General features: G+C 45.2%; 4 protein-coding genes across 5 annotated transcripts in view; 1 reads left to right on the top strand and 3 right to left on the bottom strand.

Moving 5' to 3' along the window:
- Positions 1-3,295: 3,295 nt before the first annotated feature.
- On the bottom strand, positions 3,296-8,168 carry ccnq (cyclin Q). The gene is made up of 5 exons (XM_069660361.1): positions 7,829-8,168; positions 7,030-7,213; positions 6,029-6,161; positions 5,400-5,618; positions 3,296-4,824 (listed from the first exon to the last, which is right to left on the bottom strand). The coding sequence occupies exons 1-5, from the start codon at positions 7,974-7,976 to the stop codon at positions 4,735-4,737; spliced, it is 774 nt and encodes a 257-aa protein (XP_069516462.1). The 5' UTR covers positions 7,977-8,168; the 3' UTR covers positions 3,296-4,734.
- Positions 8,169-10,129: 1,961 nt separating this feature from the next.
- On the top strand, positions 10,130-12,768 carry cfap126 (cilia and flagella associated protein 126). Its single transcript, XM_069660970.1, has 5 exons — positions 10,130-10,156; positions 10,252-10,314; positions 10,490-10,564; positions 10,649-10,849; positions 12,487-12,768. The coding sequence occupies exons 1-5, from the start codon at positions 10,130-10,132 to the stop codon at positions 12,766-12,768; spliced, it is 648 nt and encodes a 215-aa protein (XP_069517071.1).
- Positions 12,769-13,451: 683 nt separating this feature from the next.
- Positions 13,452-20,087, bottom strand: LOC138589708 (alpha-1,3-mannosyl-glycoprotein 4-beta-N-acetylglucosaminyltransferase C). Of its 2 annotated transcripts, none has more exons than XM_069660118.1 (5): positions 19,854-20,087; positions 17,399-17,497; positions 16,638-16,788; positions 14,647-14,901; positions 13,452-14,545 (listed from the first exon to the last, which is right to left on the bottom strand). In XM_069660118.1, exons 2-5 carry the CDS (start codon positions 17,492-17,494, stop codon positions 13,641-13,643), a joined length of 1,407 nt encoding a protein of 468 aa, XP_069516219.1. In that variant the 5' UTR covers positions 17,495-17,497; positions 19,854-20,087; the 3' UTR covers positions 13,452-13,640. The 2 variants fall into 2 exon arrangements, with proteins under 2 accessions (XP_069516219.1, XP_069516220.1); XM_069660119.1 differs by lacking the exon at positions 19,854-20,087 and adding an exon at positions 18,098-18,156.
- A 641-nt stretch (positions 20,088-20,728) lies between these two features.
- The window catches only part of ap4b1 (adaptor related protein complex 4 subunit beta 1), a 17,513-nt gene continuing 12,056 nt past the window's right edge, over positions 20,729-26,185 (bottom strand). The window contains exons 11-14 of the mRNA XM_069659747.1: positions 25,476-25,683; positions 25,008-25,322; positions 22,203-22,340; positions 20,729-21,987 (exon numbers count right to left, since the gene is read on the bottom strand). Of these exons, the coding sequence (XP_069515848.1) occupies positions 21,545-21,987; positions 22,203-22,340; positions 25,008-25,322; positions 25,476-25,683 (1,104 nt within the window). The 3' untranslated portion in view covers positions 20,729-21,544. The remainder of the gene's footprint in view (positions 21,988-22,202; positions 22,341-25,007; positions 25,323-25,475; positions 25,684-26,185) is intronic.

The raw sequence follows: 26,185 nt of genomic DNA, 5'->3' as shown, positions 1-26,185 counted from the left end.
CAGTGAGTGTTTGTGTTCATGTGCGGGTTGGAAAGGGTTAATCTCCGAAGGTCTGATAGACTTTTGACTGATGTTTTGATGGCTCGCTCTGTCTGCTGACCCGTCCATCTCTCCATCTCTCTGTTTACATGAACGATGAATCATGGAGACTGCTCTTCTTCTCCATGCCTCAATACTCAGAGCGCACACACACACACACACACACACACACACACACACACACACACACACACACACACACATATTGGTCTCTTAAATCTATTGTCTATGCATTAGGCATTAGAGAGGAGTGCTCGGTTGATGTCTAATAGGTCTGAGGCTGCAGAGCTTTTATCAGTTCAAGGGCACTCAGCTCCTAGACTGCAGGCCTGATATAACATTAACATCCCAAACTGTCATTTGGATATAAACACACATGCACATGGAGACACACACACACACACACACACACACACACAGCTGGTCGTGTGTGTGACCTTCTGACTTCCCCTCAGGCCCAGAGAAAAGGCTGAAGTGATGTGTAAGCAGATCAGAAGCACGCGGCGGAGACGAGCGGCGATCACAGCGGCCTGCAGAGTGTTGAAGTGCGATACAAAAGATATGCTCGCCATTTTACCTCTTCACCTCCTTTTTCTCCTGCTCATCCTTCCTCCCTTCCTTGTTTCCTTCCTTCCTGTACGTCCTCCTCTCCTCATCCATCCACGTCACTCTCTTTTTCCCAACTCCTTCCCTCACTGCTCCTTCCCTCACTGCTCCTTCCCATCTGTTGGATAATTCATGGAGTCTGGCTGAACATGCACCCTCTCCATTATTAATATAACATTAGGGAGAAAGAGGGAGGAGAGAGAGGGAGAAGGGAGGAGACACAGAGGAGGAGAGAGGAGAGAGGAAAGATGCGGGACACGCAGGGAAGAGGACAGAGGAGTAGAGGGAAGACGAGGAATAAAGGAGATGAAGAGAAAGAAAAAGGTGGAGAGAGGAGGACAGGAAAGGAGCCAATGAGATGCAGCTAAAGAAAGATAGATTTTTCCCCAGCAGCTACATGAGGGAGGGAGCGGGGAGGAGGGGGGAGAGAAAAAGCAGGAGCTGGAGGAGAGTGACAGACGAGGAGGGAGAGAATGTGTCAGGAAGAGGAATATTGTACGACACGTGATGCTGTTGGGATGCACGCAATGTCTCTCGTCCCGCGAAGAGGAGGAGAGCAAGGAGGAGAGAGGAGACAGAAAGAGAGACTCAGATGTGTCAGAGCCGATCATGTGACTCTGCTTTATCCTCACACACACACACACACACACGCACACACACCAGAGACAGGCGGGCCTGATTTTACAAGACAAATACAAAAAGGTAATCCAAACACTGCTGCTCTAAAAATGATCAGACCTGAGCGGCTCTGTGCGATGAAGAGCAGAAATTAAAGTATCAGTGACTGTGTGTTTTCACCACACAGCAGCAGGTCTGTGTTTCTTTACATTGAAGGACCAGGCCGACGTGTCCTCAGGTCACCTCCACACTCACTTCATGTTCACACTCCTCTCGTGCTGCAGCGTGCGGCCTTCCTCTCGGCTATCTGAGCTTTGAGCCCGCGGCTGTCGCTCTGATTCACATGCTATGTTCACAGAAAGCTCATTTTAAGTTCATCCACAAGTGAACCTAAAGTTTCTCAGTGTCGACAAATCACCCCGTGTAACTGCTGTATTTGTTCTGTGTGGATCTGTGCACGGGGAAGCACGGTCAGAGGAAGCAAACGTGCATGAACAGTGTGAGCACATGAGAGCCTCATGGTGTGGGGCTCTTCTTAAATCTGCAGAACATCATGTGTAGGGGAGAGAGAGAGAGAGAGTGAGAGAGAGAGAGGGGGGGGGGGGGGAGAGAGAGAGAGAGATGGGGAGGGAGAGAGAGAGAGAGTGAGAGAGAGAGAGGGGGGGGGGAGAGAGAGAGAGAGAGATGGGGAGGGAGAGAGAGAGAGAGAGAGGGAGAGAGAGAGACAGAGACAGAGACAGAGACAGAGACAGAGAGTCATTAACGGGATGAGCGTGGGGACGACACTCGGCCCGTCTCGAGGCCCGTGGTGTTTGTGAGACGCTGGTTTAGCCGCTGAGCTGAACCTGCTTCCTTTCATTAAAACTGATCAATTTGTCGACTTTTAACCACTCGTGATTTACTGGCTTCATGTTACACACTGCAGTTTCCATTTCATCTCCCATTTAATCATCATCATCATCATTATCAGTATTATTATTATTATTATTATTATAATTATTATTATTGTTGTTGTTGTTGTACAGGAAAAGAAAAATGACGTCAGAAAAGTTAAAAAGTAGGGATGCAGTGATGCATCGGCTGAACATCGGAATCGGCCGTGTTGACAGACATCGGAACATCGGCAAATAAGGTGACATGCACCGATGTTTTTATTATTTTACTTTATTGTAACATTAAAGTATTTATGTTTCCACACAGATCTTTGTTCGACTCTGTAAGCACGGAAAGGTGTTTGTGCTGTGAGCAGGTGATCCTCACACAGGCTGAAGAGGCTTTCAGGCAGTTTATGAAAGAAGATTTTTATTATGCGACAGAAATTTAAATAAAAAGATGTTTTGAGAATTTGAAAGATTGAATTCATGCTCCCTCAAAGAGTGTGAATACATTTTTTTTTTTAATAATTAAAGTTACTTTTGGCCCCTCATCCAGACGAGGACACTAATAACTACAAAACATTGGTCTCGTTACAGGCCCTGACCTTCTCAGGTGGTGCGTCCCTGTTAAACAGGATACAAAGTTAACTCAGGTAACGTTTGTTTGCAGCAGGTTCAGCCGCACTGAAAGACAGACTCACATTCATATAACCAAAACAGAAGCCGCAGATGAAGGGGGAGTCGATCGTGTATGTGCTGGTCGTGTCCGTACATCAGATAGTTTCATACCTGTTAGAAACGTGTGATTGAGATTATTATGGCTCTAATGTAAAATGAGATCTCATTCCAGATTTCAGTGCAGGTGTGGGACAACGATCTCTGACCGGAGGATTCGTGGTCCTGAGATCAGTGCGAGTGAAAATGAAACTCATTAAGAAACGAGATAAAAAATACTTTGAGTCACATGTTAAAAAATACATGAAGAACACTTAAAGTCAGCAATCAATAAACACAAATCACGAGTTCTTTCCATTAACCAGCACATTCATATTAACACCCTCCAGAGGGTTCACACTGCAGACTGAATTAGTAAATAAACAGGTACAATAACAACAATGATAATGAGAGTGTGATATTAAAGACTGTGATTGTTAACAAATGTTACTCAGAGAAGACCAAGTAGTGCATTCGCAGGGGACTATTTTCAGCTGTGGATGAATCCACGTGTTTACCATTGAGTGTTTGAGGCAGCAGGATGGTGAATCTAAACAGACTATGTACATATAATTTGGAACAGTAACGACCACTAAAGACATGGTTCATGTTGCCTTTTCCACGTCTTCATGGTGTTCATGTATCAGCCACAGGTTTCTACCACACCCACACATGCTTTCATACCTTCTCAATGTGCTTTGAATTGTTTACATTTTTGTGTGAAACCAATCAAATAAAATAATGTGTGTTTCCATGGTAATGAAGGAGCTTGTCACACAAAGATTTTGGACGATAATGGAGCTCTACGGCACAGAAGAAGAAGACTGAACTTGAGACTGAATTTAAGCACTGACGCGGGAGGAGAGATGTCGGACTGATCACCACGGCTGCGATTCAGACACAAATAATCACAGGCGGAGTGATACACCGAGTGAGAAGTCCCAGTGATGTTGCTCTCTATACATCACTCATGGAATGCCTCTTATCCAATCAGATCGCTTGGTCAGAACAACTTGTTGTATAATATTGGTTTGAGTTATTTTATTGGTTTATTGGTTAAAAGAAAAAAAACAGACGTCTCCTTGAAACGGATCGAGCTGCAGAGTCCAAACACAAACGGATCTCTCAGTGGAATCGTTCGTCTAACACAAACTGCAGAGCACGTCCTCACATCTCTTTTATTCTCTTTGTCCAAAAATGACAAACTGTCTTTAATTCATTCATGAAAACATCTCAGCAGTGATAAACAAAGAGGCATCATCATGACGAACCGACTCTAGTGATGAAGAGGTTAATCACATTTCCTGAATTTCCTTCGGGATCAATAAAATATCTCAGATAATATTTCATGTAACAAAGAGATCCAGTTTTCCTTGTTGCATGCAGACCGATGCAGTCCACACTCGACCACATGTTTATTACTTTCTAGCATTCATTTATCAGAATGATGCAATGAAGTAATAAACACTGAACTGATGTCACCGTTTCGATGGATTTTTACACACTGGACTCATCGATTGGCTTGTTTATAAAAACTGGGTGATATTTCGAGCACCTGTACCTGAACGCTGCTGCTGATGTTCAGAGCTCATCAGTATTCTGCACAAAGAAATGTCTCCCCAGGGTGGCAGGAATCAGTAGTGCAGGAGAGTTTCTGTCACAGCTCACAGACTAACTGGGGCAAAAGAAAGTCTGCTCACTGTCTCACACACACATGTACACAGACACACCTGGATCTCCACACTTACATGCAGAGACACACACACACACAGTCAAAACCACCGTCCTGTGTCTCCAGTGTGTGTGTGTGTGTGTGTGTGTGTGTGTGTGTGTGTGTGTGTGTGTGTGTGTGTGTGTGTGTGTGTGTGTGTGTGCAGGTCCGTCAGATACACTTGGCCTCCATGTCGTAGAGCTGCAGAAGGTCTGAGATCACAGCATCGATGTCGGCTTTGGTCACGTCCTCGCACAGCACCTACACACACACACACACACACACACACACACACAGAGTTCAGCTCCACACCTGGCCTGGATAAACAGCGGACTTCAAAGGTCCACGCACGTTTCAGACGACCCAGATTTCAGCGCCTCGAGGAAGAAGTGGATCACCGTAACTAATCCTGACTTTTTCCATTTGCATTCGGTTACAGTGACTGAAAGAATCAAAGAGAGCTCATTTATAAACGTGTTCGACAAAGGAAGACTGTAATAACTGCCAACCTTCAGTTAAACCTCAACAGTTTGAAGACGGGCGCGAGGCGGGTGGTCGGGTGGCGATGTCGCTGTGGTTTAAGTGCACAGCGGTACAAGGCTGTTAGTAGCTGTTAGAGGGGCTTTAAGAAACGGTGCAAAGCTACAACTACTGACGGTGCCCGACATACTGTTCATTAATTCTGTATAAACCTCTTTTTAAAGATGATTTTATTGCCTTGAATGTGCAGGAAGAACAGGGCCGACGCTTCCTGTTGACGTTTTCATTCCTTTATATAAAGGTGATGAAATGTCACATCTTACACTCTCCCCCAGCGTGTCATTATGAACACACACCTGCCACCACTCTCTCTCCCTGACAGGAAGCTCCACTCCATAGCTGTTAAGAGCCAGGTACAGGGTTGCTATGGCGATGTGTTGGGGTATGTGGCGGATGCACATGGCTCCATGGTAACAGTCTCTAAGCAATGCCCAGGAAGTCTCAGCAACGGGGGTTCGAGACCAAGCGTGGCGGTTCACCAGCGACTTCACAGACAGCAGGAAGTGGAGTAAATACTGCAGAGACACACACACACACACACACACACACACACACACACACACACACACACACACACACACACACACAGGAATTAGAGAGCATGTCCTAAAAAAATGGACATTCTGGTCTTCTGATATTTACAGTTTCAAGCAAGATGTTAGATCAGTGAAGAAAAGTGTTCCCAGACTAATATTTGAGACAAACACATGAGGACAACACGACAACACCAGACAGAAACAGAAACAGACACGGAGGCTCAACACTAAATATTGAGGACAGGATACACACACACACACACACACACACACACACACACACACACACACACACACACACACACACACACACACACACACACACACACACACACACACACACACACACACACACACACACACACACACACACACACACACACACACACCTTGTGCGGGTGTTCGAAGCAGACGTGGAAGTTGAGCTGTCGCAGGATGAGGAGCTCACACTGCACCACGCTGTCCCTCAGGTCCCAGAACTCCTTGTCACATTCGAGAGGAGCACTGCCGCTGTTGAAATACCTGCGAGGGAGGAACGGACGGAGAGGGGGGAGGAATGGGGGAGGGAGGTGAGGAGGATTCAAGGTGACCACTTTGAACAGCAAAAAACTTCCTGCAAAAATAGTTTTTCTAAGAAGGGCTGAAACTCGAGGCTGTGTTTGCAACTCTGTATCTGATAATGACCTTATTAACAAACTAAGTAATCACTTGGTGTATGAAATGTCCATCAGAAGATCTGTGACATGTTGACAACAGTCCAGCATACAAAGATAATCAGGCTGGAATCATGTAAAACAGAGGAAAGCAGCAAATCTTCTGATAAAGTATTGAAATAACTGATGGATTAATAAAAATACATATATATATATATATAGCCATATAGCCATATAGCTTTATATTTGTGACGGGCACATATGTGATGTATTAGTCTAACAGTTTATCAGTAAGTGTCACAAACAGAACCGGATCAGAACTATTAGCTACTAGAAAACTCATATCAACAATCTGATTCGTGTCTAAAGCGAATGCTTGCAGGTCGCAGCTGCTTTCTTTGTCCTCTGACGGCAAACTGAGGATATATTTGGATTTTGGACAAAACAGGTATTTTAAATGCATCAACTTTGACTCTTGACAATATTCCTCAATATTTTCATAATAAATAAATAACACAATAATAATCAATTCATTTGCAGATTCATTCATACTGATAATAATCAGTTAGATTAGTTCATAAAGTCCAAAACGTTTCATTCAAATGTTCCTTTAAAATCTAAACGCTTCCTTGTATCTGTCATCTCTCTCATTGGACCAGGATTACATGACATTTGCTTTAATTTAAAAGTATTGATTGATGTGACCGAGCAGCTGGTAGTATCCCCTCTTCAATTACCTGTGGCTCACATTGATGATGTCACGGGTCCTGATGTGCTGCTCCTCCACTTTACCGGCCAGGTAGAGACAGCTCATGGCCACCAGGTAGGGTTCATAGTCACGCAGGCTGACGCGCTCAAAGAAACGGTGATACAACACGCACGCTGTGGCCACGGGCACCGAGCGCATGCCCAGCTTCACTCCTGAGCAGGAGGGAGGAGGAGGCAGCCAACAACAACATGTGGTTCATCATCAGAGACAGGTTCATTCACACACAATCATCTATTGTTATTAACTGAACTAGACTTTTATTTAGTTCTTTTGAATATGGCATGTTAACCACCATATTATTCATTTGAATCAGTGAAATCCACCGGGATAGTTAATGAGGGTTCTTAACACTAGTTTGATTACTTAAAATGTAAATGTAAATACAACAGTAAAGAATGTGTGGTGAGGATGCAAAAGGCTGAAAAATTCTATCTGGTGGAACAGATTGATGTGTGAATTTAACAGAACTAAAGAATAATCAGGACAAGTACAGATTAGTTTTTGTTGATTTCTACTATCAACAACAACAAAAAAATATATACATACAATATACACACATATATACAGTATACACACACACTAAGCCAAAATTTAGAATGTTTACTTGCTTACCTTTCCTAATGTTCACTTAGGAACTTAACATGATTGTTATTTATTATTAATACCTTACTTTCCCTCTTTTAGTTCTTTTTCCTGGCAGAAATGTGTTTAACTCTTCCTGAGGACATGTGACACAAACTCAGACCTGTGGATGAGCGGCTGGTTACCTGTCTCCATGATGAAGCGACACACGCGAAAGTGTGTTTTGATGTCCCGTGCAGCGTCACTCTCTGCTCCGCCGCCGGAGTCTCTCCTGCCCGGTAGACACAGCGGTCCGTCCGGGGAGGAAGTTAAACTAGAGGACGGACCCTCCATGGCTCATGGACCATGAACACGAGTAGCCCAGGCTCTATGAGGGTCTAAAGAAGATAACAAACGCTAGTGTTTTATTCAGCTTCAAAGATAAACTGTAAGTTAAGAAAGCTAATTAGTTTAAACTCGCCCAAACGGGGGTTTTATTAAAGTCACTTTACAGCAAGATAAGATTAACTGATGTGATCGACAAACGGAAATAAACAAACGGAAAGAGGTACAGTGTTAGCGTAATGTCTTCTTCTTCTATATATTAGGCAGACTACACGCTAGAACGGCGCACTGCTGCCCTCTACTGTTTGTTATCCATAATTGCTTTGACAATATTTTAGTCGATGACTGTGCAAATATTTAATTATATTTATTGTCTAGCTATATTTATCTAGATTTAGTGAGGTCTAGTTGGATAAGTTAACGTTGCTAGCATACACACCATAAGACTGTTACAGGGCTGCCAAGTTTCAGAAAATCACAAGAGTGAGACTTTAGTGTCATGATGTGTTTGAAAAAATTTTGGCCTGTTTTAACGTCGATTTATACCTTAAGACTGATGTCCTCACCTCCATGCCAGCTGCTCTCCCTGCACTGTGGCCTCCTAATGCTAGTCTTAATTAACCAGAAATTAGAAATGAAAATTGTAACAAGAATTTTGACAAAATACATTTATTTGCAATATTTCATTTCAACCAACTGTCCATCATTTAGCTGGGGACATGTCTCATGTTGTAGGCGTTTGTGGCAGATTTTGATGCCTTGATGACAGAGGCAGGGGGCTCCCACTTGAAACACTGTGGCTCAAGGCTCGCCATCTTCACAGTCATGATGGACGATAGAGTTCCCTCAAGAGCCAAACTGTTTCGGGTTTTGGTTTTGTTTGAGTAGGGGGTGATTTCGGACACAGCCAAAGTGGATTCCAGGGACTCTGTGGGTTCCTTTAGGGGGGTCTAATAATAATACAGATAAAAACTAAGAGCAACATTTGTCCTACGTCGACATCAAACTAGTGAAAACATTTAAAAAGTGAACCCATTTTCAATAATTTTGTGTGATCAAAATTGGGTAGTTACCTACCGTCCGTCCTCTAGCAAGCAGGAGAACGTCGAGTGGGTTTTAAATGTCGGCGCTGTTGTGTGTGAAAGATCGTTAGAGACGCCAAGACCCGCCTTACGTTGCTTCTGATTGGTTTATATTGCGTGGTGCCTTCCGTGGTTGGTTAGATTTAGGCACAAAGGACTGGTGGATTGGTCTGGGATTGGTTATCTCGGTCAGTCAATCAGAGTTACTCGAACTACGGCATGCCGCGAGGACCAAAGTTTATTATCATGAAAAAAATAAATATAGAGTATTGAATGGGGAAATATAAGCGTGAGAAATGTCAAGTGTGGCGCGTGGTGTGAGAATGGGTCAAATTGCGTGACTGTCACACTCAAAGCGTGACGCTTGGCAGCTCTGCTGTTATCACGACACAACTAACTAGCTATAACCATAACGCATGTCAGTTACCGGAAAACATACAGTCGGACTTCCGGTCAACAATACCAGAAAAGTTGTAGTTTGCGAATCTTATCTATCGAGAAGAGATGATCATTTAGAAGTTCATTGTAACTTGTGAAAAAATGTGAAAAAGCGCACAGTATTTTGTGTAAGGAAACAAAAACATACTTAATTTCAAAAACGTCCAACGACGCTCTCCATAGCAAAGTCGGTCTTTCTCATTCAAATAACAAACTTCCGGTTACAACTTCCAAAATAAAGGTCGTATTAGAGAGCAAGGTTCAATGACTGTACATAAAGATATTTTACACTTTATGCACGGGACAGGGAGCAAAGCTTGCGGCAATTAGAGCAATCAAACATTAATAATTAATCCGAACCACAGATTCAAATTAGATTTTTAACAGCACATATCTTTAAACACACAGTGCACCCTTGCAGTCATCAGTTATATGATTGTTTGTTTCTTTAAACTATTAAGCCGAATTTTTCGTGCTTATGCAGCCATGTCCAGTGTGTAACATACGTTATTTTCCTATTTGTTGTTAGGACATCAATGTTTCCAATTCTGTATGACGTCCGGAAAGCAGAGGTCAGTTTGAATGTGTTGCTTAGAAACGAGTCAGTATAAACAGACACGGGGACTGCAGACAGATGCAACAATGTCGTCCAGTTACTCAGCAAACCAGGTAGCATAAATACGTTGTTAGTGATGAAAACAATGAACATGAGACATTTTGTTGTTCTGTTTTTCTCCTTCACTGTGACCTCTTTCCCTCCTCAGTATGACGGTGCGTTCAGGTCCCACAGGCTGCAGAACTGGTGCGAGACGAAGCGCTTCAAAGAGGTAGTTAATCGGAGTCAGCGACCTGTCCTCATGTATTATATTAGTTATATTATGATTTGCCTTTTAGCACGAAGAGTAGCATTGTCATCTGGAAATTTGATGGATGGATATGTGTGTGTGTGTGTGTGTGTGTTTGTGTGTGTGTGTGTGTGTGTTTTTGTGTGTGTGTGAGTAGAGGCCCACAGCACAGGAGGGTCACACCACCTTCATAGCTGATAATAGAGGGCATCTGCTGCCAGGAGTGGGGAAGGTGAGGGACTATCGGTCTAACCTCTATACTGTCTCTCTGTCGATGTTAACGTGTATTTATGTGTGTGTGTTTGTGATGCTACAGAGGGGCAGTGCATGGCCAGACTTTAAGGGCACCTGGGATCTTCCTGCTCGTATCCCCGCACGCTGCATCAACCCCACAGGCCGCTCTGTGGAGGGTCTGAACAGACTGAAGTCCTGGGGATTTGACCCACGGCACAGTGGAGCATCTGAGCCCCACGGAGGCAGCACAAATACTGACAGGCTGCAGAATGCAGGGGAGCAGGTTCGACCAAAACACACACCTGTCCTGTGCATCCTTTCATGGGTTAATCAGAAAGCTTTCTGGTCCTGTCTCATAGTCTCGCATGATCTGTTTTAAAACCTGTGCTGTTTTCTCAAGGTGTGGCCGTCGTCCGAGTTACTGTGTAATCTGTAGACAAATGGTTCAATAAAAGTTATTTCAGGTGAAGCCTGAAAGATGTGACCTTTGAGCTGAATGTTAGCAGAGCTTTGAACACAGACTCAAACCATCCTTACTCATAGAGTTAGAGGATTAACTTCAGGACAAAGACAATATGTATAAGACTGATCCACTGCTGTGAGCAGAGACAAAACGAGTGTATACTTACATCAGGAAATACAATTACAGGTAACATTTTAGTCAAGTATAATTGTTCATTTTAATCATTATTATTAAAGAAAGCAAAGATGAATAAAGACAGAGCGTCCAGGAGAGGGGACACATCCGGTCCCTGGAGCCCTCAGGTGGCCTCTTAGAGACGGAGCAGCTGAAGAAGCTGAGGTCAGGTGGCTGACACAAATCATTTACAGGGACAGACATGATATTACTTTATTGCTCAAACCATGATGACATCTGATAAATGTGACCATTAGAGTCCATTTCATAAAACACACAGCAGTCTAACGTAGTGTTTGTTATTCTAATCTGCTCAGGCATGATTGTCTTTGCATCAATATTTAAGTGTTGATCATTCTCCTCCCAGGAGCCATTATCTCCTTAACATAGCAGAAAATAAATTAATAACTAGAGGACATTGCGTTTGGAGTTTTGCCATCAATAAAAATGTCCCGACAGTTTTAGTGAATTTAAGTGAAACATAAAAACTCTGTGTGTAATATTGTTCCTGTCTTGAAGGTAAAAAAGCACCAAAAGTTCTGTAGTCCCTGAGTTACTGATCCTTTCTGACACTGCAGGCTGCCCATAAGTCAGCTGCTGCCTCGATCACAGTAGAAGTTGCATCATAACAGATATACAGTGAAAGAGGCTATGCTAAACATGCATGTACGGTGTTTTGTAAGTCAAATCTCCCCCCTGTAGTCCTCAGACCTGGAAAAGGAAGCTGGAAGCGGGCCTGGTTCACTCTACCAATAACTATAGCATGTTCTTGGCTGTTCCATCTAATTTGCCTATAGTGGTTTAATGTGGAACGGTGGTGAAGCTAAAAACAAACAAGCAGAAGAATGCGTGTGTGTTTTGGGTAACTGGAGCGACTGGAGAGACGCTGAGTCCCTGTGGAGAGCCGGCGGAAATTAGCTGAGCTCCTGTGTCGCCTCAGGAAGTCAGACACAATCCAAGCCCGCTCTGATCTCTGAAATGTCTGTGAAGCTGCTTTATGCTCTGGTTACTCTGTTCGTGCCCCAGCTCTGCAGCTCTCAAAAACTAAATGATAGCCTTTAGAGTTACGAGTCAGTCACACATTTAACATGTTTAAAAGCCATTTGGTTATTAACAAGGTTATTTTTACATTTCAGTCAAGAAAGAAGGAAGAATCACGAGCCGAGAGCAAAGGCCTTTTGAAGAGGAAGAAGCTGCTTGTCTACATTACAGTCAGAATATGAAGGATGAAGCCAATCCTGAAATTCAGCTCAGTGGCCTCTGTGTGTTCTGCTTCCTCACAGGGCGATGACGTACAGCAGGACGGTGCTGAGCCTCCATCCTCTGCAGCTGAAGCCCGACCAGCGTCTCAGGACCGCCCGGTCACTGCAGGCTGCCAGAACCAGGTCTCTCTTGCAGCAGTGAGTCCTGGTTCTGATGGTCGGCCTGAAGCTGCACAGAGAACCAGCAGCAGAGCTCACAGTGTCACAGGGAGACCAGGGAGTGATGTGGCAGAGAAAGTAGTCCCCAGAGGGTCAACATCGTCCTCCAGCCAGAGACACGGAGACGCACAGCAAGACCAGTGAACCTCTTCTTTTCATTGTGAATGGATCTGTACAATACCTACCTACTAAATAAAAGCCCATTACCTGAACCAGTTTGACTTTAGCACGGCTGTTTTAATGCAGAATAGTTTTCTACTTTTGAATGTGGCGTCTCCTTTTGTTTCCTGTTTATCATTCATCTCCATAGTGACAATAAGAGTCACAGCTCCATTAAACATTACAAAAGAGGACACCATTGTTCTCTGTGGAAACACGTGTGGAGCAAAGATCAGTCCCGTCTCGCAGTTTTAATCGCATTCAGGAAACCTGAGGAACAAACAAACTAATATCCTGCCGTTATTATCTCAGTGTCATAATGTCGATTATTATAACAGAAGTGGAGGCGTGAACACTGAGGTTGGAGGCATGTTGGAGTCTGTCAGACAATAATTAGAAAATAAACCACAACAGGATCCTCTGCAGCACAGAACCGGTCGTCTCTGTAACTCATGACTGCTATAAACCACATGAGTCCACAATTCAACAATTAAACACAGAGGACAATACACAGAAGCACGCCGCGGATGTTTGCATGTCTTGAATAACAGAATATTTTCATGGTCTCAGACCAGGACTCTGACTCCGGGAACAGTTACGGCAGAAAAGAAGTTTGAACTCGGCTGCAGAGTGTGAATGCTGTAAATAAAATATATAGAACACATGAATCTGCTGATAAAGAAACTTTATCTTTCAAAGCTCCTCGTTGTGTTGAAGAGAAACGTTGTCACAGACTTTGGTCAAACATTGTCTTCGTATTAACAGGAAGCGGCTTCATTACGCACGAGGCTGTAAAACTGTCCAACAAGGCACTGAATACAAGCTCCAACAGAGAGATCACCTGTGAGGGGACAGGTTCACCCCTGTGCAGCCGGTGGGCTGGGCTTTGTTGAGATCCTGATTTTATTAATGATCACCCAGTCTCTCTGTTCCGCTGTGACCAGGACCCTCAGACAGGAAGAAGCAGAGCTGTACTTCCTGTCCACCTCCTGCATCTCAAACCTCCCGTTCTCTAACGTCCCCACTGACTGAAACCGTTTACAGCTCTTCTCCTGTCCGTCGGTGGTCACCACCTCTCGGCCCACCTCCACCTGAGCTGACTCCAGCAGGTCTTTGCCCCCTGACCCCGTTTCTACATAGATCCCCGTCACCACCGCGGGCTGCATGAACACCACAGTCAGGCAGTTGCCTTTCTCCGGGGAGCGTCCCCAGAAGAAGCCCTCTCCGGCGTCCCAGGCCAGCTTGGGGAAGTGTTTCTGGTAGGTGGACATGTTGCAGTAAACCTCGGCTGGAGGGTTGTTGTAGATATTCTCCTCAAAGTTTTTGTCCTTCAGCTTGTTGAACGTCCCCTGGAAGGAGGAGAACGTCCCCATGTGCTGGAAGAGCGACGGCTTGAAGAGGATCTGTCCTTTCTGAGTCAGCAGCTCTCTGAAGTGAGTCATCAGCCAGTCGCAGGGCATCTCCTGGTAGAAGAGGAAGAGGAAGCGGGCCAGGAGAGGAAGGTGGGCTGATTTGTAGAGTTTCCCGATGTAGCCGAGGGCGGAGAACTCCAGCATGGCCCAGGTGGTCCTCTTCGCCTCCTGCTCCTCCACGCGACTCCTGATGGTGGTCAGGAAGTTTTTAGCGCAGCTGATGTCGTCCTCCAGCTGGAGGTAGTATCGGCCCAGACCAGAGCTGTAGTGCATCAGGAAGGCGTAGTCCAGGTTCTGTTTGGAGCGGAACGACACCCTCTCTGGAGCATCGTTGTAGTTCCTCTTCAGACCTGCAGGAGGAGCAGAGAGCCTCGGATCAGAATCGCAGCAGCAACAGAACAAGAGGATCGGGATGTGACTGAATGTGAACACCTGTAGGATCAAAGTGTACCTGTCAGAGGAGGGTACCAGTCCTGAGGAACATGTAGGACCACCAGCTGGCCTTGGTCCAGCTCGGAGGTGAAGGCAGCGCTGATCTCTTTCACCGTCCTGACCCTCCAGCTGACATCGAAGTCTGCCAGCAGCAGCACCACCACCAAGGAGGAGCGCTCCTCAGGAGACGACTGGGAGAAGATGGACCGCAGGGTGGGGATCAGATAATCGCCCTTCGTCCTCTTAACTGATGATATGCCGACTGATAAATATCCTGCAACATGACAAATGTGTTAAAGTATCATTAAAAACCACCAGTCTGACATTCAAATATATTAAGGATCACGTTCGACACCCTCTCACATCCATACAGACCATAAGACAAAAGACTGGCTTCCTCTCAGGGTCTCTATTTACAGGCTACAACTAGACTACAAGAAGAACAAACAATGGAGCAGAAACAGAAGCAGCTTTTGGCCTCAGCTGTCTGTGTGTGCTGTGGTTATCTGTGATGGTTGAGGCTGTAATGTTAGCTGGGTTAGCATTACAAGCTAGCAGGCAGCTAGTGAGTAACTTCCTCCCCCCCTACTTCAAACTTTGGTCACTACACCGAAGCTAACTGTCATGCTAACAGCAAACAAGCTTCCAACTCAGGCATTCATTCAGCGAGGACAGAGGAACAGCAGCCCGCCACAGAGTCCGCTCCGTGTTTACTTCCTCTCTGTTTTACTACTTCCTGTTTATAATATTCAACATGTTTGATTTGATCCGAATGTAAAGATGAGAATCAGAAACAGCCGACAGAGTTTGATGATCACTTTAGGACGAACGTTCAAGATGAAGTCAGTGTGTCTGTCACGGCCTCATCAGGCCCCGCTCTGAGCATCAGGCTGTTCGTTAAACAACCCGGGATAATCAGACGCCGTTACGGGACATGCAGAGTAAAACATGGTGAAAGTGCAGCAGGGGGCGGCCGGGACACGGTCGCTTTGCACAGCGGTCAGGGATGTGAAGAATTTAGACTCAGAAACCTTTAAACCCTCCTTGAATCTCACTCGGTACAGAGCAGACACTCAAACAGACCTTACATCTATATTACACTATGAACAGGCAATGAGACTGAGTTGAGCCACTGCTGACACTCAGATTGTTCCCTGATGTTGTGATGTTGCAGCAGAAGTTGAGTCAGGTTTACCGTTCGGTCAGAGTTTCAGCTCGACCTCAGGCTAACAGTCAGGACTGCAGATTAGAAGATACATCCCATAATTCTCCTGTTAGACACCGCTGACTCACTGTTTACTGTTCTAAAGCTTCTACACACGTTTCAGAAGCTGCAGACAAAAGAGAACGGCTCAGAGACCTGCACGGCCACAGGTGAGGACAACTTAATATCAGACTGATAAACAGCAGACGGTGTGTATCCTGGTGATCTGGTTGATGAGTAAAGTGACCTACAGTATTGCAGACTGAATAACAATTGCACATGAGCAGTAATTGCACAGACGAAATTGCACGGCATGAAATTCAGTGAGATTCAAAGGCAGGCGGGCTCAGTGCCTCCAGCACGCCTCTGAAACGCTGAATAATTGATGTGTGGTATATTGATTTTCTGTCTTCCTATGACGATATGAGGTTGTAGCCGTTAGAAGCTGTCGCCGAAGAGTGAGCCGGACGACTTTCAATCAGGTAAAACAACATTAGAGAGGTTCGGGGGAGATTCTGCTGCAGCAACAAGTCTGAGACAAAATATCCAAAGCTGCAAACAGTTCTGTGTGTAATCACATCATATTAGCAGCAGCCATGGTGATTCAGTATCTCAACTTAGAGCTCCTGAAAACCTTCAGGTCCAAAGACTCTGGAACCATCAGAGGAGCACCTGAATGCAGCAATCACTGTTTAACCTCTGTGACTCAGGTAAGCCCTGCATCAGTCACAGCAGCTTTGAATGATCAGTTACACACAGTTAATGAGCACTTTCCCTCAGAAGGACGTGCTCAGTGTGGGACTCACTCTGCAGAGGGGACGGAGCTCCAGCCTGCAGCTGATAGGACACATTGAGCGGCAGGAAGTCTCCTCGCTCCACCCAGGACTCCTTACTGACCAGCCGCTCCGCCGCCCAGGTTAACTCCTGAGGAGGAGGCTCGAAGGAGCGCTTCAGGCCCTGAAACACAAACACGTTCACTCTGACATTAGATCATAAAACGATGACTTCTGTTAAACAGAGTCTGAAGTGAAACCGGTGGGTTCAGCGGTGCAGCCCGTGTCCTGTTAGCAGAGCAACATGTTTCCTCTGCAGCTCCTCCACAAAGCTGCATGTGCCTTAGCTCCTTCTGAACACGTTACAGGCAAAGTTTTTCTGTTGCCATCAGGACGATGTTTTTGTACCTGCATGTTAAACATTTATCTCCTCTGAACCCAGATCACTTAACGCTCCGCAGGTTTACATTTATTTACAGACTTTTTTCTATATTTTTATCTTTTTATTCAGTTTTTTTGTTTAAATCTACAAAATATCCGTTTCAATTTCAAACTTTTCTCCAAACTTCAGCTCGAACGTAGAATTTATTTTAGTCTGTACGTCGTTCTGTTTGTTTAGTTTTTTAGGTACAAGCTGCTCCAAACCAAATGCCCCTCGTGGGACTAATACAGTTGTTTAAATAGAATTAGTGTGAATAGTGTGTGTGTGTGTGTGTGTGTGTGTGTGTGTGTGTGTGTGTGTGTGTGTGTGTGTGTGTGTGTGTGTGTTTGTGTGTGTGTGTGTGTACACTCACACCAATGAGAAAGTCTGAGTAGTTAATGAAATAAAATCCCCCGACGAGAAGCAGCACGGCCACAACAACATTCTTCTTCTTTGAATGACGTCGCATTTCCTAACACACACACACACACACACACACACACACACACACACACACACACAGAGACAGACAGACAGAGAGAGAGAAGCCTCCATTATGCTGGTGTGTAACTCAGTCAGCACGACAGTAAATAATTCAGCCAACAGTTAATGAATGTTTCAGAGGCTCACACAGCGACAGGTCGACATTCACACAGTCACAGAGACAGACAGGTGTAACAGGACCAACAGTACATTGATCCTGAGTCTGTGTTTTACCACATGACTAAATCAATAATCAGATCAATAATCAGTCTGTAAATTGTGCTTCTGTGGGCTGTTAAACTGATAATGATGCTTTAATCCTGCTGCTTCATTCAGGATACATCTTCCTACAGATCAGCTGAGAAGGATTTGTTAATCACAAGTCGACGCTCCGGATGTGACGCTCAGAACGAGCGCGACAGTCTGTTCGTGTGGCTAAGGTTTGTGGTGGCCTGTGTGAGTCACACCTGTGTCACAGACTGATCATGTGACTGTTTCTACCTCCTGTTGTCGCTCTCACTAGGATTTAAATACGTTTACACAGTGTGATCACAGCACACAGCCGCAGTTACATGTCCTGAGTGCACACCTGTGTCACACGACAAACATTTCAGCTGGCAGGTGTGTTGCTCCTGCCTGAGGCCGCTCTGTGCACTGGTTCAGTAATAACCAATAACAATGCGAGGCCAACCTGGAAAACAAACACACGTTTACACAGGCGCGTAATCAATTTACACTTCTGTTGATTGTTGCTTGTGTTAGTCGATGTACACTCTGGTTTTGTACCATTATTAGTTTACTGTATCAAATGTTTAATGATTAATATTTAGATGCTCGTTCTCATTTTTCGTACTTTTATTATTAAGTCTTTGTTGTTTTATATTTATGTTTGTTTGTTCCTTTGTCTTACAGGAATCCAAATAAACAAATCAAAGCTGCAACAAGAAGTCGATTAAACGTTAGTCAATAAAAAGATGAATAATTAAGCAGATTATTTTGATAACAGATTAACAGTTTCAATAATTCTTAAGCACAAAATTTCTGGTTTTAGTTTTTTAAATGCCGATTTGTTTCTTTTCTTCGTCAGTCTAAAGATTTTTATGTTTTAAACTGTCGAACAAAAGAAGAAATATGAGAACGTGACTTTGGGCCTCTGGGAAACTAAACTTTGTGACACTATAACATCTGTTAATCAATCATAAGATCATTGTTTAGTTGAAGTTTGTTTACAGGTGAAAACTTAACTTTATAACACAATTATTAAACATCATTTAAACACATGATGGAGGATTACATGGAGCTGATAACACACTGTTTCCTCTCATCTGCTGTCTTTGAACTGATCCTGAATGTGTGTGTGTGTGTGCGTGCGCGCGCGCGCGCGTGTGTGTGCGCGCGCGTGTGTGTGCGTGTGTGTAGGGGGGATTACAGTCACTGATAAAGAAGAAGCAGTTGTGTGAAGGAGAAGTTTCTGGAAGGAGGGTCTGTCAGGCTATATTTAGCTCAGCTTGCTCTGTTTACACTCACAGGTCAGACTGTCTTTAAGTCATAATGATGGTTTACTGTCTGTCCAAAACACCTGTCCACACACACACACACACACACACACACACACACGGGAAGCATAACAGGAGTACAGCGTCTTTGTTTAGTCAACAAGTACCACAGTCTGCACTGACTCTAATTATAGACCACCACACACACACACACACACACACACACACATCTACAGTATCTGCTCAGTATGACCACAGTGCTCCACCTCTAACTGACTGCATGTCACACTACACGGACTACACCTGACTGACAGCACAGGTGTGTCTGTGTTAATGACACAATGACACCAATGATACAGCAGCAACCAGGAAGCTGTGGATGATTCTGTAGTGTCATTTTTTTATATATCTGATATATATCATATATATCATATATATCAGATATTATATATCTGATATATATCATATATGATATATATCAGATATATAAAAAAAACAAATATACACACACACACACACACACATATATATATGCTTAAACTCTTTCACCAACAATCATTCAGAGTTATGTTTTTAACTTTAAGTTATAATAATGTGACACGTTGTCACCGCACTGATCATTTAGAGGGTCAGTCCGGAGAAAACCACCGACTCATTACACCGAACCTTCCGTTAACGGTACAGTGACAGAGAACAAGTTCTAAACTCACTGCTGCTGTTGCTGTCTATATGAATAAGCATGTTTCTCCCTCGTTACAAACAGGGAAATAAATCAAAGTAATTTAAAAGTATAATAATATGAAAACTAAATAATAGAATAGCTTCTGACAGACAGGACGGTCCTCTCACCTCGTGCAGCCGGTTGTTTCGCGTCCTCTCGGCGGCTGACCGTCCGTCTGTCAGCGTCTCCGCTCCGGGATGTTCGACTTATAAGGACCGGAAACTCCGAGAGATCACCGGAGAGGAAACAATGACTCTCCGGTTCAAAGTGCTGCACATAATAACCTCAGTTTCCACATCCTGCTCGCTATAAACCCTCCGCTGCTCCTGCACGCGCTCTGCCTGTCTGTCTGTCACCCTGTCTGTCTGTCTGTGTCAGTGGGCAGAGCACCAGGTGCACCGGCTTTATATGGACCAGGTGTGTCGTCACAGAGCAGAGACATCACACCGCCCAGCTACACACACACACACACACACACACACGCAGTCTTTGTCTGTAGGGGCTCCTGATAACAATCCTGTTTCACTACAGTCACATCAGCTGTTTGTGTTTCTCAGCCTCAGAGGGCACCCGTGGGAAGTTCAGCTCTTTTCACTGATCAGATCATTTGGCTCTTTATTTAGAGCCACTTCTGCATTTTATTATTCAGTCAAACGTGAGTCAAGTTTAGACCTAGAACTGGTACTCGTGCACACACAATGCTTACTTCATGTAAATCCATCACAGGCCTTAAAGTATCCAGAGACAAATGTTACTTAAAGTTTGATATAAAACCTTAAATCATTTTTTACATTTGTGTATTGATTGATTATTTCAGGAATAACTAATTGTAACGTATTAGTGTGTGTTACAGGGTTCTACTCCTTCAGACACGCTGCTCCCGGGGTGTTTTCCAGGTCCCCTGCACAGCCAACAGAAAACACCTGTGCCAGTTACCTCTGGCACTGCTCCCAGAAGCCACTCCCACACATCTCTCCCCTACAGATGAGCCTCAAGCACACCTCACTACCACGCTAATATGGTTTTATTACGAATTTCATTTATTCATAAAAAGCAGACAAACACAGGACATGAGCGCTCAGACGGGACGGGGCTGCTCTCGTTCTCTCTGCTGCTCACACTTACATAAAAACAACATCCATTAAAGCTTTCATTTCCTGCATCAGTGTGTCTCTCATCTCTCCGTCCTCATGGGGAAAGACTTTCTCTGACAAACTCTGACCGAACCTTCATTATTCTTTAGTCGACTTCATTATTAAGAGTTAATCCATTGAAATATTAAAACGTGTTACTGTGGACTGAGGAGATCAGTGCCCCTCAGCTCGCCTGCACTCAGCTGTTATTTCAGCTACAGTGAGTTTATAACCTGAACTTCAGCATTAACGTTGGCTTGTGAACAGTCGCTGGTTCTTTTCGTGCTCACAGTAAACAGGAACATGTGACTGTTCGCCTTTACCACTCGTTTGTTTTCATATCTGCAACATTAGTATTTGTATCTGTCCTCGTTTGTCTTCTTGTCTTTTCTTTGTAAATGAAAAAGCTTCCTGTGGACCGACGCTGTGAATGAAACCTGCTTCTCGTCCACGTCATGTTGCAGCTCCACGTTGCTTTTGTTATTTCCGTATCAAATGAAGGAAACCGAACGTGAGCTGTGTTTGGTTTCCTGCACACGGATTTCCAATGTGACAAAACTTTGCAAAGTGAAAATGTTTGTCTCGCTTTGACATGCAAAGGACTATTTTACTATTCTAAGGTCTTTGAGCCTGTTTGTAGGGATGTAAAGAAGGTGACACGAGGAGTGTTTGCATGTTCTGCTTGTTTATTCTCGCTCTGCGGTCAGAGTGTGCAGCACAGAGCTGAGGATGGACAGGAACCCCCTCAGAGCTCCATCGTCTCTCGGCTGCTGCTGAAGAGTCACTTTGACTTCCTCCTCTTCTCCGCCTTTTCTCACCGACTCCCTCCTGCTCCTCCCGTCGGCCTGCTCCTCTTCCTCCCCCTCCTCCCCCTCTCTGTCCCCCCCGGTGTACAGCAGCTCCCCCAGTATGAGCGTGCTGTGAGGTGTGTTACCGGAGTGTGTGTGCTGGGTGTGTGTGTACAGGTAGACCCTCCAGGGGAGTGTGTGTGGCGGCGTGAAGGCTAACGTCTGGATGTTGAGCAGCTGCATGGCGGCCTGGAGGCTCTGAGGCGAACAGTGAGGTATGGCGGGGCATCGAACCCATTCCTCCAGGCGCACGTAATCCTCCTCTCCTGGTATTTTAGGATCTAGACCAAAAAACAAGCAGCCAAGTCAGAGAGAGCAACGTGAGGCAGAAGAGGGACATCAAATCTGCACACACCTGAGTGAAACTTAGATAAATCACAGCCCGCAGATTCTCCCACAGTTACAGTTTTTGTCCCTTTGTTCCCGTCAGACTCACTTCCTGTCCCACGAGGAGAGAAAGCTTTCAGACTGAGAGAATCTTTATCTATTGAATTACCTCGCTCAGCATGCAGAGCTCGTCGCTGCAGCCACAGACGCTCAAACTCCTCCGGGCTGAGAGCCGGGGAGGGGGACAGACTGAGGGGGGGCGGGACGTCAGCGGAGGAGTCTGTACACCGACCGGCACCGTCTGAGCCTGGGAGGACGAGGAGGGACAAAGACAAGAAGAGAGAGAGAGAGGAGGAGGATGCAGCAATAAGGGGAAGAATGGGGGACAGAGGGGGGGTGAGTTTGGATGAGTTCCAGAGGAGGAGATGTGTGATTGAAATGGTTCTGCATTCCTAGAAATGGACTTGAACCCTGATGAAAAACATCTTCTCTGTCTTCGACCAAAATAACAAACTCAGTATGAAAGTCAGGAAGATTTCCTCGACCCTCTGAGAAGGGTCACAGCCGAGACGAGTGGGCCTGATCTGATTAAAACGATATAAATATACACGCAAGCTCCACATCGAGCACAATCTACAACACGCTTTAAAAAAGGTTAAAAAAAGAGAGAAAGTGGGGCGCTGGTTTAGCTCAGTCGGTAGAGCAGGCGCCCCATATACAGAGGCTACAGTCCTCGTCGCACTGATCGCAGGCTCGACTCCCGGTCTGCCGATCATCTGTGCATGTCAGCCCCCACGCTCTACTCCCCACATTTCCTGTCTCTCTTCAGCTTTCCTATTGAATAAAGGCAAAAAGCCAAAAAAAAAACAAAAAAAAGAGAGAAAGCATAAACAAATAAGCAGACCGATGAAACGAATGAGCCTGCACTGAAACCTTTCGATCACGAGAAGCAGAAAAGCTGCGACACGTTTGTTTCTTCAGTTTTTAAAGCCGGCTGTGTCACTTCTCTTACGCTTGGTTTGAATAATGAATTCGGTCATTTTCCAGCTTAACCACGCCCAATTCAGCCCGAACATTAGAAACTTAAATGACCATATTTTAAACTTCATGTCCATAAGAACCTTAAATACACAGTCACAAGCCTGCTGTTAATCTGGCTCTAAATTGTCAGCCGCCTTGGCCGAGCATTCACTGTGAATTCTGGGAACTCTCACACACAGGTGTGTCTCAGGTGAATCAGTTCAACACAAAGGACATTTGCAGAAGGAACCAGTCGTGTTCCATTTGATGTCTCACGGATCATCAAAGCAAACAGGAGGCGCCGGTTGTTTCAATGACGCTCTGACTGTACAACAGTGTTGTCTGTTTGGTTCCTGCTGTTTGTCTTTGTGGGTTTTTGTGTAATCAAAGCAAAGGAAGTTTAATTAAAGCATGTTAAATAACATTTAGAACCAGAGGAGAGTTACAACGTTCAAATACTGCTGAAAACAAACAGAGAGGTCACCGAAGACGCATTCGAGGGGCTCGTTAATGCCAGGTGTGACCTGCAGGCTTAGAGCCGACCACTTGAGATCGGATCACCCAGGACAGATGCGGAACACCAAACGTGAACAGGGCCAGAGAGGGAAACCGGAGCGCCGAGAGTGAAGCAGCCAACATGGCCGACGAGCAGCAGCGAGACACTCCCCATCCAACTGATGTACACATCGGAGCAAAGTGAATGTTCATTATTTTCACTGTGTTGTTCTTTGATTTGAAGTTCACATGATTTCAGTTTAATAGTCTCCAAATATGAGGTTAGCTTCAGTTAGCTTAGCACAGAAACAGCCGCTACAAATGTCCTTCAGAGGGACCCGTCTGACTTTATACTGAGAGGACGTTTCACAGCCTGGACGCTGAACACGAGACTTCTTTGGTTATTTAGCAGCAAAGTCCCGTCACACACTGACTGACATTCCTGGAGATCTGAATTTCTTGGCAGCAGTGAAAAGACTCAGAAAACAGGTTATGGAAACCAGAAATATCAGCTGCTCCTGAAGATGCCAGTGAATCTGTGGAATTTAAACCTGCTTCAGTGTGTCCTTGGGCAACATGAGTCATGTTCTGTGATGCAGTAAAACCGGACTGTGTAAAGCTTATCGACTCGGACAAATGAGAATCAAACGGATGCTGCTGAGATGAGAAGCAGACCTCAGGGCACTAACGCTTCGTGAGCAGTGTTCCTCCTGGTTTGTGTCCTGATCCTTCCCTCTGTAAGGAGAAACAAACTATTCCAGCAGTACAATCCAGTCTCTCCATCCTTTATAGGAAATGTCTCACATATCCATCCAGAGACAGGCTGTAGCTGACGTGTCGTGTGAATAACCCTGAGCCTCGGCTCAAATGGTCTGGAGAAAACTGAGGGCCTTATGAATCCAACAAAAGTCTACTGATTGTCAGCCGTATTTACTACTAGCCAGTCCCATATAAAAGCTGCAGTGATACACAAATCCAGTTAAAGCACACCTGCGCTGTAAATCAAAATTAGAATGGCTGCTCAGCTCCTCCAGATACTTCTGACCAGCGCCCAGTGTGACGAGCTGTTAGCTCGGGTCAGTACCAGGATTTCTCTGATGGACACCAACTACCAGCGTTCTGTTTCAGCTGTGGAGCGCCTGTCCATCTGTCTCACTGAGTGGCAGTTTCACTGTATCTACGAGTCACAGGTGGGCTGAGATCTGTCTCACTACAGCGCTATGAAGCCACAACAAACAGATGTTACTGAGATTTAATGACAATAAACAGGCTGAGAGGATGCTGAGAGAACTACATCAGGAGGCAGGGTTGTATGAAGGGTGAGCTCATGCTCTGTCAGGTCTGTCTGCAACACGACAAGAGCACGACTTTAAAATGACTGTTTTTTGAATGGAGTTTGGTTTGAACATTTAAAATTCAAATGCAGCTAAAATACTGTCTCATACAGGACTCCGCTCACCTGAATGAACCTGCTCATCTCTGCTGCAGCTCAGTGTGTCTGAGAGGTCAGTGTTAGGCTTGGGGTCAAAGGTCACATGTTCAGGACTCCCTCTGCTGGTGGACTCTGTCTCCACGGTGACCTGCCTCAGAGACTCCAGAGTGTTAAAGCTGCTTGCCCATTGGCTGATGGGCTCTGCCGGGCGGCCAATCAGAACGCCCAGAGAAGGGTCTGACCTCCGACCCTGGAGGACCTTTCGAGTCTCTTCAATCCCACAATGCAACAGGCGGTAGTAGAGCAGCGCCTGGTCACGCACACACATGTCTGTCTCCTCCTCTGGAAAACAAGAGTTTAAAGATGTCCTGTCTTTATCTCTTTTACTAGCACACACACACACACACACACACACACACACACACACACACACACACACACACACACACACACACACACACACACACACACACACACACACACACACACACACACCGATGCAGTAGTGCAGCAGTCGTCCCAGCATGTCCTGAGTCTCAGCAGGTCTGCACAGAAACAGCCTCATCGTCGTGGTCAGCAGCTCCATCTTCACTCCCAGAGACGCCTCGCTCCTCACCCCATCGATGAACACCTCCAACGTGTAGGGGGCGCTAGTGACCCTCTCCCCGTACACACCCAGTAGCCACAGCAACGCCTGCCTGCCCTGATGGAGGAGGAGGAGGAGGAGGAGGAGGAGCTGATGTTTAACTCTGTTATTCTGATGAACTGTTTTCTTTCTTTCTGTGTTTCATTTTGTTCAAAGATGTGAGCACTTCTTCCACGTCTGTTGTTTTTGCCTGGCTGACTTTGAAACGTTTCACAGTGATGCAGGTTTGTGATGTCTTACATTGTAATTAGTTCTTTGTTCATGTAGTCCTGTATTTGTGCTGCTGTCTGTCTGTTCATCCTAATGATGCTGCTCTCCTGGTTAACTAAAGGTGAATAAAAAAGTGTAACGTTCAGGTGCAGCTGTTTCCTGACAGACTGTCCTCATCACATCGCTGAAACAAATCAACAACGTCTGTATGAAGGACGTTTCAGCAGCGTTTACACCTGCTGACTCGGGCGTTTCCACCTTCAGCTGTCATGGTCAGAATCTCACTGTTACTCACAAACCTTTTACTGCATTGATTCTGCAGCTCCAGTTATCAGATCCTGGTAGTTAA

This window comes from Semicossyphus pulcher, unplaced genomic scaffold (assembly GCF_022749685.1).
Source record: "Semicossyphus pulcher isolate SPU_LCO1_2020_fin unplaced genomic scaffold, fSemPul1.0.p SCAF_13, whole genome shotgun sequence".
Classification (NCBI taxonomy): Eukaryota; Metazoa; Chordata; class Actinopteri; order Labriformes; family Labridae; genus Semicossyphus; species Semicossyphus pulcher.
This window is presented reverse-complemented; position numbering and strand designations above follow the sequence as displayed.